This window comes from Spinacia oleracea, chromosome 4 (assembly GCF_020520425.1).
Source record: "Spinacia oleracea cultivar Varoflay chromosome 4, BTI_SOV_V1, whole genome shotgun sequence".
Taxonomy (NCBI): Eukaryota; Viridiplantae; Streptophyta; class Magnoliopsida; order Caryophyllales; family Amaranthaceae; genus Spinacia; species Spinacia oleracea.
The window spans coordinates 23,632,179-23,651,603 of NC_079490.1; the positions used below are offsets into that span (position 1 = coordinate 23,632,179).

Consider the following 19,425-nt stretch of genomic DNA (forward strand, 5'->3'; position numbering starts at 1 on the left):
GAAAGCAAAATAAAACATTGTTCTACACTCTACACAGCAAGTAAAAGTAAATGCGAAAGTGAAAACTCTAAATAACTCTGAAAGTGATGAAACATTCTTCGATAAGTCTAAGTTTTCGCCTGAACTGTTACTAATGAAGTACAAAAGCTATTTTGTCAAAAAATAAAGTACAAAAGCTACAACAAAATGAAGTTCAGCTAGAAAACTGCATGCAAGATTGAAATTCATAATGAATTGCAACTCTTGCGTGCTGGTAGCAGCAAACATCCAGAAAAATGTTGCTTGCAAATTGCAATGATGAAACAACTTGCATGCTTATTTCAATTGAACGTATGGCAGTTTCATAAAATTAACCTCCCTTCTTCCTCATGCTATCTATCTGGAAAGGCCCATTCATTGCTCTTAGAATACTCCGATGTAGGCTTCTGGTCTGCCGTTGAAGAACCAGACTCCAGAAGACTTGAGTATCTTTCCTGTTAACAGAACTCAAATAAATCAACAGGCAACCATGCCTGTCTTAAAAGTCTTAGACATGGTTGGACGACTAACTAACTAACTAATGTACATACAACTTTTCAAACATTTCAAGTTGATGGCATCTTTTTTTTCACAATGCCCTCGAAAACACCATCAATTCCAAAATGTCCGGATAGATCTTGCGAATCAACAGGTCCTGGCAGCTCAAATGAAATGGTAAAGTGACCTGGTGGACATAAGTTCCGAGATTGCATCTCAAATTTCAAGGAATCCTTGTACACAGTCTTTTCCCCGGTTGTAGTAACACCCTTGATCAATATATGTCCAGTCGGAGCCACATCACATGTGAAGTCTTCTGTAATTATAAGACAACTTAATCAGAATACGAAAACTTGCTAAAAACAGTAAAGGGTAAATTTTAAACAGGTCAAGGGCATCAAGGTCATGAACTAAAAGCCCAAACTAATCAGAAAACAAAATTTTGCTAAACTCAATAGCAAAATTCAACTAGGTCAAGGGCATCAAGATCACCATGAAAGAAATTACTGTGTTCATCACACTGACCAAATCCAGACTAATTCTGAATTAAAGTAGAGTAGAGGGTGGAGGATAAATTTCAACATCTCAGTCTCTCAAATTCATTGACATGTTGGTCATTGATATATTGAAAATCAAAGAAGCTACAGATAAATAATGATCCACTGCAGAATCGAACCATCTAGCTGTACCCCGACTACAAACAAATAGGAAAAACAATGAAAAAAAAATTTGCTCTTCAAACACACTTAAATGAGGAAATTTGACAAATAATATGTTGACAAGGTTTCACGATCTCAACAAAAGAATATTGTTATAACCACTCTTCGTAAGTCGAAGCTGTGCGATAATGGTCTTACCAATCCAAATAATTCTTGTTCATAAATTCATCAATTTGCTAAAGACAAGTACATAGGGCACTATAAAGACCCGACTAAAACTAAGGGTTTTTTTCCCTTGAAAGTTATGAATTCTACTCTTAACAGCCAGAGTGATGACAAGTACACCAGGACACAATAAAGAACCTGACTAAAACTAAGGGTTTTTCCCTTGAAAGTTATGATTTCTACTCTCTAACAGCCAGAGCAGTAAGGGTCAAGAAAGGAGGTTAAGCATCCTACTCTAACAGCCAAAACTGAACAATTAAGTTAACTTTACGGTAACAAGACTATGGAATAGGTGAACCGGGTGTCCTGTGTACACCAAAGTAGCCGTCATCAAAAGAAGTTACAGATTGTTCTTCTGAAGCCAAAACATGGCACTCAAGCTGGAGTTCAGAAGCGATGGCATGAAAGGTCGTAAATTCGTAAATCTATTTCCTAGACCCTTCAAAATGTATATATAATTGAAGTTGTCATTTGATTGGATGCAATAAAAATACATTTTAAGTGGCATAAGATGACTAACCATCTACTGAGAGCAGAACTAATCACAGATAACCAAATAGTAACCATTTCGTAGCAAAAATCAAAACTAAACACATTATTCCATTACATGCAAAGAGCTAGAAAACTAAACCATGTCTGTACTTGACAGATATTGTTCAGAGAGCTCAAAAAACAAACAAGAATAACAAATAGAAAGTGATGAAAATTTCAAGCTTAAAAGGACAAGGCAACATAGTTTCACCTCTTGCAACACCTGGAAGAGACACTCGAAAGAGGTACGAGTTATCACTTTCGCAAATATCCATCTTCCCTAGAACTGGCCCAATCATTCCAAATGCTGCACTTCCGCTCAAACCAATTCCGCCCTTTGTAACAGATAAGATTGGACCCCACTCCTCCGTGGTAGGTTGAGAGGGCAAATATACTAACGCTGGCTTAGCAATATCCACAGGCTCTAATGCAATTTCATTACCATGTGCTGCAATTGGATCAATGTAGGGCATGCTGTTCAGAGGAGTTACATTCAGAGCTGACTGCAGAGGAGGCCTATATCAACAACAAAAAAGCCAATGACACAGTATGTTACCACAAAGAAATTACAGGACATAAGGGACTTGAGGTGAGCTTAAAAAAATAGATAACTACAATCGCACCATAAAAGTAAATCCCGATATTTAGACACCTCTGAAAATGCAAATGTATGATGCCTTATTTAGTCACCATAGATAGGGTATGTATTGCCATAAAATTTGCATTACATTTTATTACCCGTCTGTTAATACCTTGAAAGATGTTACTTACCATTATCCTTTAAGCATAGTTCATTATAATTTGACATAAGTTGTGTTACCCGGACTCGGATACCCATGTCGGACACGGGTATGTGTCCAAGTGTCCGACACGACTATTTTGTGAAAACATTGCATGATTGTGGTCAAAAATAAAGTTTTGAAGTGTCCATATCCATGTCTAGGTGTCGAGGATCCGACACGGGTATTTGAGGTAAAATGAAGAGTCCGGGTAATAGAGGACATAAGATGTTTTAGTTTCATGTTACTTCTTAAAACTTTAGCATCACGTATTACATAGGCTGTGTGCTTAAATTTTAACATCACATAAGAAATTATTTACCACTTACTAAAACCTAGCATCAAATATTAACCTTTTTGAATCACATGATTAGGAAATTTTAGTGTTGTGCCATCATTTGAAAGACTTTCTAAGTTATAGTAACTTAATAGGAACTAAAATCCATACTATTTATAAAACTCAAGATAATATGGAGGCAACTTGTATTAGATTTCGCATTAAGAAAAACAGATTAAAACGGAAGATGAGTAGAACTTAGGAAAACGAAGGTAGTACAATGTAGTAAAATGTACATCACTCTTCCCGGGATCTATAACTAGATAACTTATTAGGTTTAAGATTTGATGTCCCTTATTACCATTTGAGTCCATGTCCCCTATTGAGCTTTAGCAACGTATATTTTATATTTTTTTAAAAAGTTTAGCATAATTCGTTATTATTGCTGCCCCATGTATAATATTTTGGCATCACACTGAAGAACTACCTTTCGGAATCATTTATGAGTTTTATTCTGAACTAAAAACTAGCACTATATTTTAGATTTGTTGCTCAAAACCCAGTTGAACATTAGGCTTCAAAAACTTAAACGCCAAAACCCTGATTACTAACAATTGCACTCCAAGACGAATGCATGAAATACATTGCATTTGAAGTTTAGGTCTAACAAGACGCAAAATATGAAATAGGAAAAGCTAGTAGTAGTACCAAATCTTTAAATTTAGCACCAAGCTCTTGATTTCATTGATAACCAACTAAGATATAGTATATTGAACCGTATGAATACAGCGGACCAGGTAACAGATCATGCACCCCAAATTGGTGAACTTACTTGTGGACACTGTTAGCCTGTTACCCTGACTGGAAAGACTTGCGACACCAGGACAGCCAAATAAATCAAAAACAGTTATGTTCTTTAATAAAAAAGACAGCGAGGCCTAATGTCAAATCTTGAAAAGCTTCTCTTGCAATCAACTGAAAGAATCATCAAGCAATGAATTGTTGTATTTTAGTGTTTTCAAGGCTAAATGTAGAACAAGAGAATAAGCAAATCTTACGAAACTTGTTGTGCCGTGAAAACAGATTCGGTGCAACCGGGGTGCACAATTGAATTCACCGATTCATTCCCTAAGGTTTACACAACTCTCAACACACAATGGCACTCCTGGGTTGGAGATGGAGTTATTAGAACCTATGCCATGAAAAGAGGAAGAAAGAAGAAGATGAGAGAATGATATTGTGGAAGAAAGAGTATTTATAGGATTTGTGGAGGAGACAAAACAGCCCAAAGAAATCAAAGGACTCAAAGGAATCCAATGATATTAATCAACCAATTAAACCCATGATAATGAAGGTTTGATAACCCCCATAATCAAGAGAAATAATGGACTAACTTAAATCACCATAATCAGAATGATAAACATTCATAAACCACAATTAAAAGGCTGTTACAAAAGAGGAATCCAAAGAGATAATCAAAACCAGACAAAAACAAAGCTTTGATTTCAAAACCAGTCGGCCGAGATTTCAAACCCGGTCGGGCTTTAGTGCACTTTTCCAGCTTTAATTCCAAGATGAATGACTGTCAACTACAGCAGGGTACTGGGGTACTGGCCGTTTATCAGATTTGTAACCAAAGATGGAATAATATTTTGAATCATGAAAATTAAAATTCAAGACATTTATAGCTACTGGTGTTGACAGCAAGCATGCTAGTAATATCAATAAGGAAGCTTCCTAGTACTAATCATCAAAAAAGGAGAATCAACATGTAAATTTGTGCACATGACAGTTTTGTCATCTTGTGTGTGCTGTCCTATGAGGTGTACTAGGTTAGAATATTTGATCAATGATTGTAAGGAATGAGCCGCACTATTTAAGGAGTGCTGTAAGCAACATTGAAGGTAGATTGAATGAAATGAAATCACTGCTTATTCTTCCCTACAATTCTGCTGTCTTTCTTCTTCTCTTTACTCACTCACAGTAAGCTTGTCTTCAACTGGAGGATAAGAATGTCATACAGGAGTTGTCAAGGCAAGTCTTGGCTCGTATGTCTGAACTCCATGTCTGCTGGAGTTTGGGATCCAGCAGCAAATGCCGAAAGGGATTAATGTGTTGTTAAATTTGATGATTGATAAAGGAAGGTTAAAATTTCTATAATATGAAGCTATTTTATAAAGAATTAGAAAAATCAGGTTTCAGGAAAAAGGCATTTTTTCTCTTTAACACTTCGATAATAAGTCAAAATCATTACATCTAACGTGTTGCATGAGTGATGTTCTAGATTGCTTTCGTTCCAGGTACAAGAACCGTCCTCGAGGCAATGGTTAGACTATAGAACAAGAATTCAGAAATTCAAATTGGAGCATCCTCTTCACCATACTTCTCTAGTTTAAATATAACACACAAGATCCTACTAATTTTAACTTGTTTGGAGCCGCTTATCGACAAGAACACAGGAAGAGAAAAAAACATGCATAAATGACTTATGACAACTTTGCTCAGCAGTGAGCCAGTAAATCTTTATTTGCTACACCTAATTATCGATCATACAATCCCATAGATTAACATTTATGGTAGCTCGTGATTCATTTTCACACATAAAACATAAAAGACAGGATCATTCTTTCCCAGTAAATTAAAAGAGGTAAAAGAAACGGTAACTTCAATGGCCTAAAGAGCACCAAAAGAAACCTGTTTTTATCATCCTCTCCAATGTCTCTTCTCGAATTCTTCCTAGCTTAATTCCAAAATTGAATTTCCTTTAATCAATTATCTCACAATTAAGCGAAATCAGTCTTCCACCAAAAGGTCACACCATATACTCCTATAATTATCTAAAACTTAAGCGAAATCCGTCTTCCACCAAAAAGGTCACACTATAATCATCTAAAACTTAATCTTTGGCGTGGGCGACAACAATCTAGGTCGCACAGCCGTCAGTCGGACACCAAATATCACAGCAAACCGCGAAAATTCAACAGTTTGCCTTTGATTCTGGCAGCAGAAATATAGCTTAACAATCAATTTCATTTAAATTTAAATAAAGAACACAAAAACGACATTAAAAACGAGTAACACATTAAATAAATAAACCTAATTGTGTCGGTTAAAGAAGGATCCATTTTTGAAGCAATCTATTCATTCATTATCTCCATAAGCTCATTCAATGCAATCTTCAATTAATAAAAAAAACACGCAAAAATTAAACACTTCAAGTAATCACCGTCAAAAAACAAAAAATTTCAAGTATAATAAATTTCAAAGTAGCTATTAAAATTAGATTAAACAGAGGTTCCGATGATCAAGGACATGCGAAAAATCAAAACTTGAACAGCGAAGATAAGGGAAAAGAAAAAGAGCATAAATTGGTAAAAATTTGTGCAGTAAGATACAAGAGTTGCGTTGGTTAGAAGTACCTGATGTCGTTAGACGCCATGGAAGCTGAAGCTCTAGAGTGAGGAGAGAGAAAGGGTGAATTTAAAGAGGGAAGTTTTTTGGGAGAGAAACGGTAATATCTGTGCTTTTTATTTGGAGAACATCGTTTTTATACCTGAAAAATTGGGACACGTCACACAACACACGAGATATTCGGAGAGAAGAAAATTAGGGGAAAGAGCAACTGAATTTAAATTATGGAAACTAGAGAGTTGTGAGTTTGTGAGTTTGTGAACATGTGAGGTGATTTCCCTTTATAAATCTTTCTTTAAAATCTTTCTATTTTTATTTTTTACAGCACAAAATAAAATCTTTCTATTTTTATTATTTGTAGATCGGTGAATGTTCTCCCGGCACTCGGGTTTATTATTTTTATTAAATCACAAATAATTATCACATCTTGTTTCCTCATCACTAGGGTCATGTTTTGGCGTTATCTTTTACAAGGTCTAAAAGTTAAAGTAAGGTTTTATATATTGAAGCACATAAAATTGTCAAACTAATAATATACTGTGTTTTGATAAATTTCTTTAGTTGAGTCGAGCCTTTATTGGATTAACTTCATCAGGCCTTCTATAAACATTTATTACTATATACTAAAAAAATACACCAGGATTGACACATGTCAATTCCTGGTGCAATTTTTCCCGCCAAAACACTTTCCCCAAAAAATGTATCTGTTTTATTTTATTTTTATTCTCTATCATTTTTTATAAACTATTTATGTATGAAAACAAATTTTAGTTGAATTATGGCAATAATAGATACGACGTAATAATAATTATTCTAAATTGGTAATATTTTAGTCAAATCACAATATTAATAATGGAAAATATATCACTCAATATTTTAGTCAAATTACCATATTAGCATTTTAAATATGCATATTAGATGAATAAATTTAAATGGATATGTTAAAAATGTTATAACTATGCAGTAGTTTGGGAGATATTCATTTAAATATTTTGTGAAAAAAATGATCAAAATCCGTACGTGCATGGGATTTAATCTAGTGTGCAATAAACGTGTGTCACATGCTTGACCTATGTTGATGTCCATCAAAAAGTGAATGCAAATTGATAATGTTGGGTTATTTGAAAATATAGATTTTTTTTTGTTGAATTGGTTGATTTGATTTTGATTAATTTGATAACGGTCTTAAGTTCTTTTAAATTATGATTTCTTTTATTTATTTTTTTAAATTATGAGCATCATTGAATTGTTAATGGAGCTTACTTAAATGGTGTGGAGAGGGGAAAATAGTTAGTTTTGAAGGTGGATTCCATGGTTGGGAAGGAGGACAAAATGTGAAATGGGTTAATTATGGCTAATATTAATGGAGATAGTGATAAAGTCGGAGATATATGATGAGGAACGAGAGATGAAGATGGAGTAGAAACGAATGAAAAAGATGAAAAATAAGAGAGGTAACAGAGAGTTAACGACAGGGTCACGTCATCTTAATTTCAAAAATCTCAGGGGTATATGGTGAATTATTGAAAACACGAGTGTACATGGTGAATTAAGTTAAACCATCGGGGGGTATTTGGTGAAAAAACCATATATATATTGTTTCCTACGCAGTTTAAACGCAAAGTTGTTGAAACTCAATGTTACCCACATATAAGTTGTCTTGTGTTGAAAAAGTATGAGAGAAAATACCAACTTGGGGATTTTCTTTCATGGTTAAAAGTATTATGATTTCAAATGGGATGAACTTTGTTGGAGTGGAGGGAGTAATGGAGTAGGAGAAATGGAGAATACCCACCAGGGCCACTACTTGTACCTTATAGTTTCCCGTTATTTTCACATGTACATATAATTGGGCTCTATCATACCATAGGGCATAGGCCCAAACACTTAATAATTGCAATTAACTTAATCTCTCTCTTATAAAATAATAACCAAGCATGCAAATTTACAACACACATAAATTAATGAACTCTTCCCACTTAATTAGTATGACAAATGCCATTACTTAGTCACATGTGTCATGTTTTGCATGTTTTACCTTATAAAAAATTTCCCCTTTTTTTAATGTCTATTTTTATTTTCTCCACAAAAATCAGATTCTTGTACTCTCACTCTCTCACAAGTCACAGCCCTGTACTCTGTAGTGGCACTACTGCTCTTCATCCTCCATCTCACAATTTCAGGTCAATTTTCTCTCTCCTCTCTAAATTCTAGCTGCATTTTACCATTTTTTTTTACCTAAATGATGATTTTGTTTTGTTTTTGCAGTAAAATTTCCACTTAGATTCTTACTAATTCATCTCTAAATGTTGGATTTTACAGCAATTTGAGTAGCCCCATTTTGTTTTTTTGTGATTCTATGCTGTAATTGCTGTGTAATTAGCCTATAAATGTCCCTTTTCTTTCAGATTTAGAACCCAGAAAAAAAAAAAGATGCTTTATGGCAAAACTTACTTACTTTAGCCATTTTCTGGGATTATTAAGATATAAATCAATGTTCTTAAATTAGTCTGATTATTTTCAAATTCAGTAATTTCAATTGCCAATTTTTTATTTTTGTGTGATTAACTTGGTTGAAATTGGTTAAATGTGTGCCGTTATGTAGTATTAAGGTTAGATTAATGAAGCAGTTGTTAATCATTGAAACATAAGTTTAAAGATTCATATGATCCAGGCCTCTTAACTATAACTAATCTCTTAGTTTTAAGCAGTTGGTTGAATAATTTAGAGTATATTCTCTTCCATCTTATCACACCTGAACTTATCTGAATTTATTTAAACTCCGTAGTAGCTAAGTTGATGCATAAGAACTTGAGTCAGTGACCTAAGTTGGAATCGCGTGGTGGGCCTGGTTGATTGTATGTTAGTATGATGTTTATGTTGCAAATCATATGAAGTATCTCTTAATAGCACAAATTTATGATGAGCTAAGTTGGAATGATACTTGTGATTGATTCGACGTAAATTGGTGTTGAGAATCCAGATATCAACAACGTTGGTGACGAAGAAGATGAATGCAAATGAGGATAGCTGCTTTCTCCTTCACTTCATCATGGGCACATATTTCGGTCCTGATCTCAAAGGGGAGAGTATCAAAAAGTCGGCTTTACAGCGAATAGCAGAAGATCTCCCTCCCTATACACTGGAGCAGTTGGCAGATTCCCACATCAACACATCTGAAATCGAGCAAATTTACTATTATCTTGTAAGGAAGGCGGATAGGTCACTGGCAGTCAAACTAGCCGTGTTAAAGCAGTTCATCCAAGGCAATCATCCTTCTCAGGGTGCAGACTTTCTTACACTCTTTCCTTCCCATTTGCACCCTCAGAAGGAGTCACTTAACCATAGTAGGATCGTTTCAAATGTTGTGTTTATTCGAAATCCTGCCATCTTCTATATCAAACGGGAGGATATTGAGAGGTTTAAGAGACTAACAGGATTAGAAGATCTCTTCATAGAAAATAGTGTTGTAAGGCTGCCAAATGGTGTATTTCTCGAGGAGGAGGATTTAGGGAATGATGATGATGACTCAGAGGAGGTGCCCATCTTGAATTACTATCGTGGGATTCGTGGGTGTCAAAGGAAACGCAAATTGGATGAAATTTTGAAGTCTGAGAATCTGAAGCAACCAAAATCACTTCAGGTGGCTTTGCCACCTTCTGCAAAGCAATTGAATTCTAGGGTCAGAGACGGCCCTGGTATTGTTATTCTCCCTTCTCAGCCTAGCCGGGAGGAACTGCGCCGCATTGTGGAGATAGCAAGAAACGCATATGCAGTGACTGGAAGTGCGGCAAAGGGTGAAGTTGGTTCCGTTATTGGACTCATGGACATTAGTGAATCCGAGGATTCATACCTCTTCCGTGTTGCCCTTCCAGGAGTTAAAAGAGAAAACAGTAAGTAGCATACTGGCTATACATATGATATTTGATTTACAGAATTGTGCATTTATGCAACATTTAAAAGATTTCATTGCAGGTGGTTTGTTGGTCTGGAAAGTATTGGCCTAATGCCCTAATAATATTGTTTACTGTCAAAAAATCAGAAATTTTACAGAGAAGTCAGTTTGCAAGCTTCATATTATAAGCTTTGGGTTAATTTTGAATTTTCTGGTAGATTTTGTAGTTTGAATCAAGGTTTATTGCAGTAGCAACAATTGCATTGGAAACCCATTGTGTAGTTTGGATCAGTTTCTGACAGTACTGCAAATTGTTTTTGTGTGTTTAAAACTAGTTGATTTTGCTGTGGATGCAGGAGCATTCCAGTGTGAAGTTGAAAGTGATGGGAGGGTGGTGATAAAGGGAGAAACGGTAACAGGCGAGAAGAAAATATACCGGTTTACGCAAACATTCGTAATGCAAACACAAAACATGTGTCCACCAGGGCCATTTTCGATCTCATTTCAGCTCCCAGGTCCAGTCGATCCCCAAAAATTCTCCGGTAGTTTTGGCCAAGATGCAATCCTTGAGGGAATCGTCATGAAGAAAATTCCTCCAACAAGATTAATCAAATTTGGCACTGAACCCTGATTTCTCTTACCAAAAATATGTCACATTCCGGCTTTTGTGCCGTTGTAAATTCCTAGCTAATAGCCTCTGTAGATATTCCAAAAACTAGCTTATTAGCTAATGTAAGAGACTCATCAGCCTAAAGTAGAGTACTCCGAATAACTACGCCTTTGTCGAATAACAGTGAAATTTTCTGGTAAACATCAGCAGTTCCACAAACGCTAACCTATCTCATATAGCAATGAAAGATATCTACATGAAGAAACCAATAACATATCTGTAAAGAAGACCAACTTATGCATTAAATCTTCCAAAAGGCTTCAATGGCAGGAAAGAGTATAGAAAATCCAAAACAGAAGTAACTGTCCTAATTATGCCATCCTAATTCGATAAGAAAAGACCAACTAATCCATCTCTAGTAGCAGAGCGCTATTAATGACAGCCATTAAATCAAGTACCTCATAATAACAACAGAGGTTAAACAACAAACTACACAACAGGTTCTACCAAAGATAAAGGTAGTCATTCCCAGATAATCAAATTGCTGCTCTATCCTCAGCACGCATTTCAGCAACTCTAGCATCCACGTCCTCTCTCCCATCTGCAAAGAACCATTAATATGGTTTATCTTGTTAGAAAATCACATACTTGGAAGAACAATCAAATCAGCTAAACATAGTTCTTCTCGCAAACAAATTTCAGTTGTAGATGGTAAAACAGGTGTTACAATAATAAGACACAAGTGACTGGTTAGAATTTACAATTTGGGGTGATCCTCACCGTCGTACTGTGAATACCATAACTAGAAGAAAAACCATCTCAAAGTAAGATCTCCAAACCCAAAACCACACACCAATAGCGAAAAATTAATTCAGAACTGAAAACTTGCATTCAAAAGACAACTATAACAGTCTCACTGCCACAAATGAGTAAAAGACCTTCAATCTTCTCTCAAAAAAAAAGGCCACCAATCTTAGGTGTCATTTTAAATCTGAATGACCAACCGTTACAACCATTTCAGCTTTTGAATGCCTTGCAAATAACAGTATTATTAATCTAGTCATTTCCATCCAAATTGACTCAAACCTTATTTCATGAGACTTCTACAGTAAGAGGATTTTTTTTATCAAGCATTCTAAACACAACATAAAAGTCCCCAAAAAATTGCAAATGTTGAGCTGGGCCTTTTAATTTTCTTTCCTCCTCTTGGTTTAGTCAATACAGCTATGTGATAGTCAAACATTTGGGTAATTTGCTACTGAATTAGGCCAAAAAAAAAAAGCAAGAGGCACACCTACCTTTACATTTGAGGAGGACACTAAGCATCAGAAGAAGATTGCTGCCGCTGAGGTGGTGCCTGAGGCCACATTGGCTGACCCATATAAGGCTGAGACTGCGCGCCATATGCATTAGGATTTCCCATCATGACACCTGGAGGTCCAGCCTGACCCGGGTTTTGTGACGGCGGCATATAGTAGTAGGGAAGTGCATCTGCAGGGCCTGCAACAGGCATACCTGTGCCTCTCGGAAGAGTGGCAAGCACATCATCCTTCAAATCCTCCCTTGGAACTATGTCCACCAAGAAGTCAAAGATGTCAGTTCTTGTGATTGCGGCCGCTATGTCATTCTTCTGTAGGGTCCGCCGCTTGTTCTCCTCAGTGTGGTTCCATGATCGTAGGGTCAGCTCAAGTATGAACATCTCACATGCCCTTGCAAACACAACAGGAGCTTCAGCCGAAATCATACGGACATCCTCATCCGCCTTCATGATCTTCTTGATCCTCGCCAAGGGAAGGCTGTGGTTCTTAAAATCAGTGACCTTCTCGATATCCTGATACTGGCTCTGCCAGAAAGACTGGAGTTGCTGCTGCAACTGCTGCTGCTGTTGGTGATGGATCTGCTGGTAAGCAAGCTGGTGTTGAGCCATCTGTGCCCCAGAAGGTTGTGCAGAACCATGGACAGGACCCACAGAAGTAACTACAGGCGCCCCAGTAACTTGATTTGGTTGGTATGCGCCACCATATGGAACTTGCCCGGCGCCACTTACTGTTCCTACCACCGGGGCTTGACCATGCCCTTGCTGGTCCATTCTGGAATTAACACACAAAATATCAATATAAAATTTTATTTAAGATTTACTTGAAAACCAATTTGGTATTCCTATAATTGGGGTTCACATATTGAAGGAGAACACAAACCAAAATAACAATTAATTCAAGATTTGTTCAGCATATTAGGATAACTTTACACTTGTAATTGACAGGTAGGGCTCCATGCAATCTAACGATGAATCACTTGACTTTTGGACAGACACTAGCCATATAACATCGAGGGGGGGGGGGGGGGGTAGGAACTAAATAGATTTGGATATTTGAACACTTGGGATTCCATGTTTGTCTTTCGATGATATCGCAGAATTCCGATGATATCACAGATGAGAGACCCGAATAAAACCAACTTCCTTACCCTTGTAAAATCCATCTAATACTATACTTCGTACTACGTACATAATAGTGTCAAGTTTCGGCATACCAAATCAAGGATAAAGGATCCTAAGAAGGAATAAAATAAATCAACACATTCTAGAACACTAAGTAACAAGTCAAGACGAATAAACAAACTGGACATATGATTCTATTATGGTGATTTTCGCAAACATCTCACAGATTCAATTAAATCAAACAAGGTATGACAACACAATAGAGCAAATAAATGTGAAATGTGACGGAACACCTAGGCCATATGGGGATAAACATTTGAACAGGAGAATATAACAAAAATAAAGCTCTCTGAGAGGACTATGACTACAGAAGAGCATGACACAAACCCTGCGAAAGACGATGAATAAATATGTGAACCCAGCTAAATGGGGGGAAAATGGGCTTGATGATTTTGGCCGAACTCAGACGTTCTACTCTCACAGCCCAATAAACAAGTCTACCAAATTTACCTTAGGCCCATACTGTGAACCTAACAAAACAAGTAATGAGGCAGGGAAGTATAATTAGGAATAATAGAGCCCACTTTCCATCAATAAATAACTTAAGATAAACATAAAATAACATTCTATTAGTAACTTGAATTGTGAAAGTATATCCAAGGTTTGAATTTTAAGACGGCGAGCTAGCAAACAAGCTTGGGGTAATGAACAACAGGTATTATAAACTTATGATTACCATCAAACTTCTTACATTGCCTTGATCTAGAAGCAACTCTAAGTCTCTAATCCAGTGACATCTCGTGAATGAATGCAACAAATCCAGCAAACTAGCAGTAATGACAATAATGAACCCCAATAAGAACATTCACTTATGAAAACGCCATATAACAATCCACAAGCATATGGGTTCACTTATCAATTTCCTAGCTCTAGTTAACACTTATTGCCTTCACTATGTCTTCAAGAGAATGCTATATTTCCTGCTAACTACTCCGTAACAACAATAATAATCTTACCATCCTACTCTAAATGCCTCAGATCTATAAAGAGACAATTAAGAAACACCAATGAGAAAGTTAGGTGGTCCGAAACCCCTGTTTAAAGCATCTCCACAATCACATCTGGATACCTCAATTTCCAACTAGGAGAGAGTAGGCATCGTAAGATGGTTAGAAGGAAAAGAGACATTTAATACATAAACAAAGGAAAACACATTTGATCGGCTTTAAATTTTATTCAGGATTTTGGCATCAAACATCATCACCTCCTCCTAAGAACAATGCTTTGGAGATTTTCTAAAGGAAAATCTTCATAAGAGTGTCAGGATCCTCAAGAATACCCAATGTAAATGTTTGTGGACCCTAATAGCATAAAGATATAGAGAGTTGAAGATCAACAAAATCCAAAAGTCCATAAATTTGTCGAGTAATTAGGTCACCAGAAATCAGCCAGATCCAGTAACCTATGTAATTTGGAATCAGCTGAAAGTATCGGTTATGGATATGTGTCTGAATGTCAGACACTACAATTTTCTGAAAACTTTACATGATCTTGGTTCAAAATTAAGTTTCTAAGTGCCATACCCACCGCATCTGAGTGTCCAGTATCCGACACATATACTTGAGAAAAATTGAAGAGACGGAGTAACATAGCTAGTCACCATGAGAATAGGAGTAATCACAAAAAAAAAAAATATGAATACGATATCTTCACAACAGAGCCAGTAGCAAAGAGCATACCCCGAGTATCGGTGTATGGCTAACATACCCCCCACCCCCTACATACAATCAAAACACGGTAAACTTTGACCCCTAGCAAACCACCTCAAATATCATGTAAGCCAAAAATATCACACTTTCGCATCCTGTCCACGAGTCTACAGTATTTCACAATTTTATTTTTGGTTGACTGCATAACTCTCCATTCAGAAAGAGTTGCATTTAGATGCCATAAAATTTTGAGTTACAGGGTAAAATCATAAGAAAATCGTCAAATTTCCACAAGGCATCTTCAACTAGGATATTTGAAAATAGCCAAATGAAGCTTTTTCAGCAAGTGTATCAATTGCATGCTTTACCGTATACGGCACTGGGGCACCCCCATTCAGTGCCAATCCCCTACCCTCCCGAAAAAAGGGACTCTATTTGCTACAAGCCTATGATCCATGGAAAACATAGGCAAATAAATAACCTTGCATAGTCCAAGATCTTATTTCCCTAAAGGTACTTATCTAATGCAACTTTTTAAAACCTCAAATGTCAACATGAGTTACTACTCGCAACAAGCTTGTGCACTACCCATGGAATTAAAACTCGGCCGTTCCGTTACATAACGGCCGTTCTGTAACCTATTTTGGATTTGCCGTTCCGCGAAAACCCGTTACGTTACGGTTTGACAAAATTCACGTCTTTCTCCCCGCGTCGTCCGTTACGTAACGGTGACTCGCCGCGTTAGACGTTTTTTTCTCCGTTACACCGTTTCTTTACATAAATTGACCAAAAATATTTTTGTAATTAGTTATGTAGTTTATGAAACATGATATTTCGTGTGTTTATTTGTTCACAAAATATAATACTCACTTATATTAGGAAAGATTTGGTTATATTGTGTTGATATAATACTTTTTAGACTAAAAATGTAATAATAAGGCTTAGATATGTTAATGTGGTTTTTTTCAAAAAATTCACACCGCGTCAGCCGCGATCCGTTCATTCTTCCGTTACAAGCGGTTTCCGCGACAACGCGACCTTTACCGCGAACGCGACCGCATCCGCGTTTTTTTTCTATGGCACTACCCCCATCCCAAAAGAAGCAATACTGCAGCAAGTATGCAACGACCTTTCTCAGAAGTCGGAACTGATAGTATGAAATTAATTACTCACCCATGTCCAAATTAAAGCAAAGTTAAAACTTTGCTTTGACTATAAGCTCATTTGTTCACCATTCTGCTTCCCAAAATATCTAAAAATGCAATTTTACAATTAAAACCATGCTCAAAAAGTTATAGTCTCACTTTTCTTAAAATGATAGTGCGTTCTTTGTGACTTCCTGAATTACATGTCTATGTGTAACTGTAGTCAACATTTCCTCAAGATATTCAACCGATATGTACCCTGACTAACCTATAAAGAACCTAGGTTGTTTCTGAAGATGTATCCACTTCCTAAGTTTTCTTTTTGAGTTCCGAATTCGGAAGCAGCAAAATGAAACAGTATATATAATTTTAGTGGACAATAATTAAGTTTAACTAATATGCTACTATGCTAGACGTGAGAGATAATGTGGAAGCATACCAATTCGGTCACATATACATAACTACAGACATAAAAATAAAGAAAAATAATCACTCCGCATACACGAGGTGAAGCCAAAAATACAAACGAAAATTTGTCGAAACCAGTTGCATAGAAAGATAGAGACAACAACGGTTTGGAAATTTTGGACATCTTATAATAGGTGGTCCAAAAACAACATCCCTGCTCACACATAGTTAAACATGTTTGTTGAGCATCAAACATGAGGGGAAAAGGGAACATAATCAACAGAATAATTCAACGCAGGAGCTAAATTAACTTTAACTTGCAAGAGAAAACAAGGGGAGAAATATCGGAACAGCCGAAAAATAGGAAATATAATGGAAGCAATTGAATTAATTGACCAGCAAAACATCAATTTAATTTCTGGGTTTTCAAGTGCCTACTCATATACAGTGTTAAAAGTGATTAAACAAAAAAAAATGACAGTTTTTTTCGATTTCGACTCACCAAAAATTGCAAGAAATTCAAGTTTACCAACAAACAAGATACCAAAACAATAGGTCTGAAATTTGAAAGTATCATCCAACAAAGTAACATGCAAATCTATACCCATGCAAGAAAATTGACATTAAAGAGAGAAATCAAAGAAGAAGAAAAAAATACCTCAATCAATGAATACTATGAAATTCTCAGTAATTGCTCTGCTGTCAGTAGTACACCAACACCTAAAACAAGAACAAAATTAATCGATCAAAAATAACCCATTAATTAAAATTAAAATTTGAAAAATTAAACAAAAGTTGCATGAAATTAAAATCTTTAAAGGGTGTCCTGAAACGGGAACAAGTTAAATTTATGTTTGAAACATTGATCCCATGATTTAAGGCAAGTGGGGATATAACTACAAAAATAAAAATAAATTAAAAAAGATTGTTTCTTTTTCCTGAATTTAGGGTTTTGATTTGATTTGGGTAAAACCCCAAAAATAAAAATAAAATACAAAATCGAAAAAAATTGAGGAGAGAGAAAGTACACTTGCAGAAGTATGAAGAACAAGGGAGCTGCTGGCTGCTGCAAACAAATGATTCTTCTCTGTTGTTTTCTTTTCCTTTATTTTTCTCCTCCTTTTTTTTTAATTTCCCTTTTTTCTGTTTGATCAAAGCAAAGAGAAAATGAAGAAGAAAAAGAGAGTTCGATTCTGTTCTGACTTAGCAATGTCAGAAATAGAAAACTTTAGTTTTTTTTTTGTTTTTGTTAAATTTGAAATTGGGAATTTTCTGCATTGACTAATTTACCCTTTTTGGCAATGGAAAATTAACTTTGCCAATTGAAAATTAAATTGTCCCGTTTTTTTTGTTATAAAAATTGTCTTTTTTTTTAAGGAAAAAAGTTGTCTTTTTCTTTGGTGATTAATTCATGTCACAATTTGTCTGTCCTACTCTCACTTTACCAACTAGAAAAAAAGAAATTTAAAAATTAAAAATCATTTGCCACCTCCAACCTTCCACCTCCCCAAAAATAATAATGTACTTAAAAATCTAGGTAAGTTTTATTTTCTAATCCCTCCGTATTTTTTTAAGAGATACACTTGTCCGGACACGGGTATTAAGAAGAATAATTGAATGAAATAAAATAATAAAGCAAGTGGGGTTGGATAGATATTTTAATAATTAAATATGTGGGGACCATGTCATTTTGGTGGGTGGAGGGTGGGGTGAGTTTATGAAAATATTTGTTTAATAGGATGGTGGGTGATAGGGTATATTAGATGTATTATTTAATTAGATGGTGGGGTTGATAAGTTACTAAAAATGGCAAGTGTATCTCTTAAATAAATACGGCCGGAAAAGGCAAGTGTATCCCTTAAAAAAATACGGAGGGAGTATCAATCTAGGTTACTAATAAAGGTGTAGTCATATTTAATCATGTACTTCTATGATTGGTTCCTCATGTTATGGTGTTGTGACATGTTGGAATTCATTTAAGTAGTGTTTGAAGTAGTGGCAGTACCGACTTAACCCCGATTAGGTTTAAAAAATATTATTCGTATAAAAAAAGAAAAATAAAATTAAGTTATTAGGAATTATAGGCACAATGAACTCAAATGAAAAGGGAGGCGCGAACTTCACCTATTTTTGAGCTATTGAATTAGGCGATCGAAAATCCGAAAGCAGTTCAATCCGTAGAGAATATCTTCTAGGAGAATGAGCATCACTTGTTGAACGACTGAAGCAGCCGGCAGAAGCGAAGTCATCTTAATTATATTTATAAATAGAAAACATGAATTCCTCAACGGTGGTCTAAGTTGCACTATGATTCCAACTGGATGCGGGATCGATTCATGCATAACTTATTTCCTTTCTGTATTGTTAAGTGTATGTTTCTTTAGTTTACTTATTAATTTTAGTTTGAATTAAGTTGGTGGTTGGTCAAGGCTTCGAGATTGCATCTCATTTTCTTATTTCTCGTCACAAAATAAATAAAAGCAAGTGTTATCTAAAAACGCCTAGGTGTATTTCCTAATAAATTGTAACTGTAAATTTGCACTAACAACACATTCGCACCCAATATTATGGCTGTAAGCAATTAGGACAGTGATATTTGATTATTTCTTATTATTTTTATTAACGGTATCAATTAAGTATTTTTTGTTTTTTAAAAAAAATTCGAACCCTTAACGAAAAATTCTTGGCACCGCCACCAATTTGAAGTATGCAACTATACCACTTTTAAACGAGAGAATGCCTTTAATTTAGCGGGTATACATTGAAATATCGAGTTTAGTTTGATGTCAATAGCTGAAATATAATTTTTTATTACTTACT

At 35.6% G+C, this 19,425-nt stretch overlaps 3 protein-coding genes across 5 annotated transcripts; 1 reads left to right on the top strand and 2 right to left on the bottom strand.

The window, feature by feature from the left end:
- Positions 1–41: 41 nt before the first annotated feature.
- On the bottom strand, positions 42–6,571 carry LOC110786204 (alpha-crystallin domain-containing protein 22.3). Of its 2 annotated transcripts, XM_056843937.1 has the most exons (4): positions 6,407–6,563; positions 4,046–4,179; positions 2,143–2,447; positions 42–832 (listed from the first exon to the last, which is right to left on the bottom strand). In XM_056843937.1, exons 3-4 carry the CDS (start codon positions 2,402–2,404, stop codon positions 585–587), a joined length of 510 nt encoding a protein of 169 aa, XP_056699915.1. In that variant the 5' UTR covers positions 2,405–2,447; positions 4,046–4,179; positions 6,407–6,563; the 3' UTR covers positions 42–584. The 2 variants fall into 2 exon arrangements, with proteins under 2 accessions (XP_056699915.1, XP_056699914.1); XM_056843936.1 differs by lacking the exon at positions 4,046–4,179 and having other exon boundaries at positions 6,407–6,571.
- A 1,864-nt stretch (positions 6,572–8,435) lies between these two features.
- LOC110780035 (increased DNA methylation 2) lies at positions 8,436–11,065 on the top strand. Its single transcript, XM_021984463.2, has 3 exons — positions 8,436–8,581; positions 9,382–10,291; positions 10,650–11,065. The coding sequence occupies exons 2-3, from the start codon at positions 9,409–9,411 to the stop codon at positions 10,922–10,924; spliced, it is 1,158 nt and encodes a 385-aa protein (XP_021840155.1). The 5' UTR covers positions 8,436–8,581; positions 9,382–9,408; the 3' UTR covers positions 10,925–11,065.
- A 112-nt stretch (positions 11,066–11,177) lies between these two features.
- Positions 11,178–17,821, bottom strand: LOC110780036 (nuclear transcription factor Y subunit C-3). 2 transcript variants are annotated; one of them, XM_056843494.1, is made up of 4 exons: positions 17,640–17,821; positions 17,264–17,325; positions 12,202–12,993; positions 11,178–11,504 (listed from the first exon to the last, which is right to left on the bottom strand). In XM_056843494.1, exon 3 carries the CDS (start codon positions 12,990–12,992, stop codon positions 12,222–12,224), a length of 771 nt encoding a protein of 256 aa, XP_056699472.1. In that variant the 5' UTR covers position 12,993; positions 17,264–17,325; positions 17,640–17,821; the 3' UTR covers positions 11,178–11,504; positions 12,202–12,221. The 2 variants fall into 2 exon arrangements, with proteins under 2 accessions (XP_056699472.1, XP_056699471.1); XM_056843493.1 differs by having other exon boundaries at positions 17,634–17,821.
- Between the last annotated feature and the right edge of the window lie 1,604 nt (positions 17,822–19,425).

Bases quoted from the DNA above. Each gene is read 5' to 3' on its own strand.
- LOC110786204 (XM_056843936.1), bottom strand. From the start codon at position 6,426: ATGGCGTCTAACGACATCAG. The intron at 2,448-6,406 runs GTACTTCTAACC...TTGTTGATATAG, and splicing joins ATGGCGTCTAACGACATCAG to GCCTCCTCTGCAGTCAGCTC. The intron at 833-2,142 runs GTGAAACTATGT...TTATAATTACAG, and splicing joins TCTTCCAGGTGTTGCAAGAG to AAGACTTCACATGTGATGTG.
- LOC110780035 (XM_021984463.2), top strand. From the start codon at position 9,409: ATGAATGCAAATGAGGATAGCTGCTTTCTCCTTCACTTCATCATGGGC. The intron at 10,292-10,649 runs GTAAGTAGCATA...CTGTGGATGCAG, and splicing joins AGGAGTTAAAAGAGAAAACA to GAGCATTCCAGTGTGAAGTT.
- LOC110780036 (XM_056843494.1), bottom strand. From the start codon at position 12,992: ATGGACCAGCAAGGGCATGGTCAAGCCCCGGTGGTAGGAACAGTAAGT.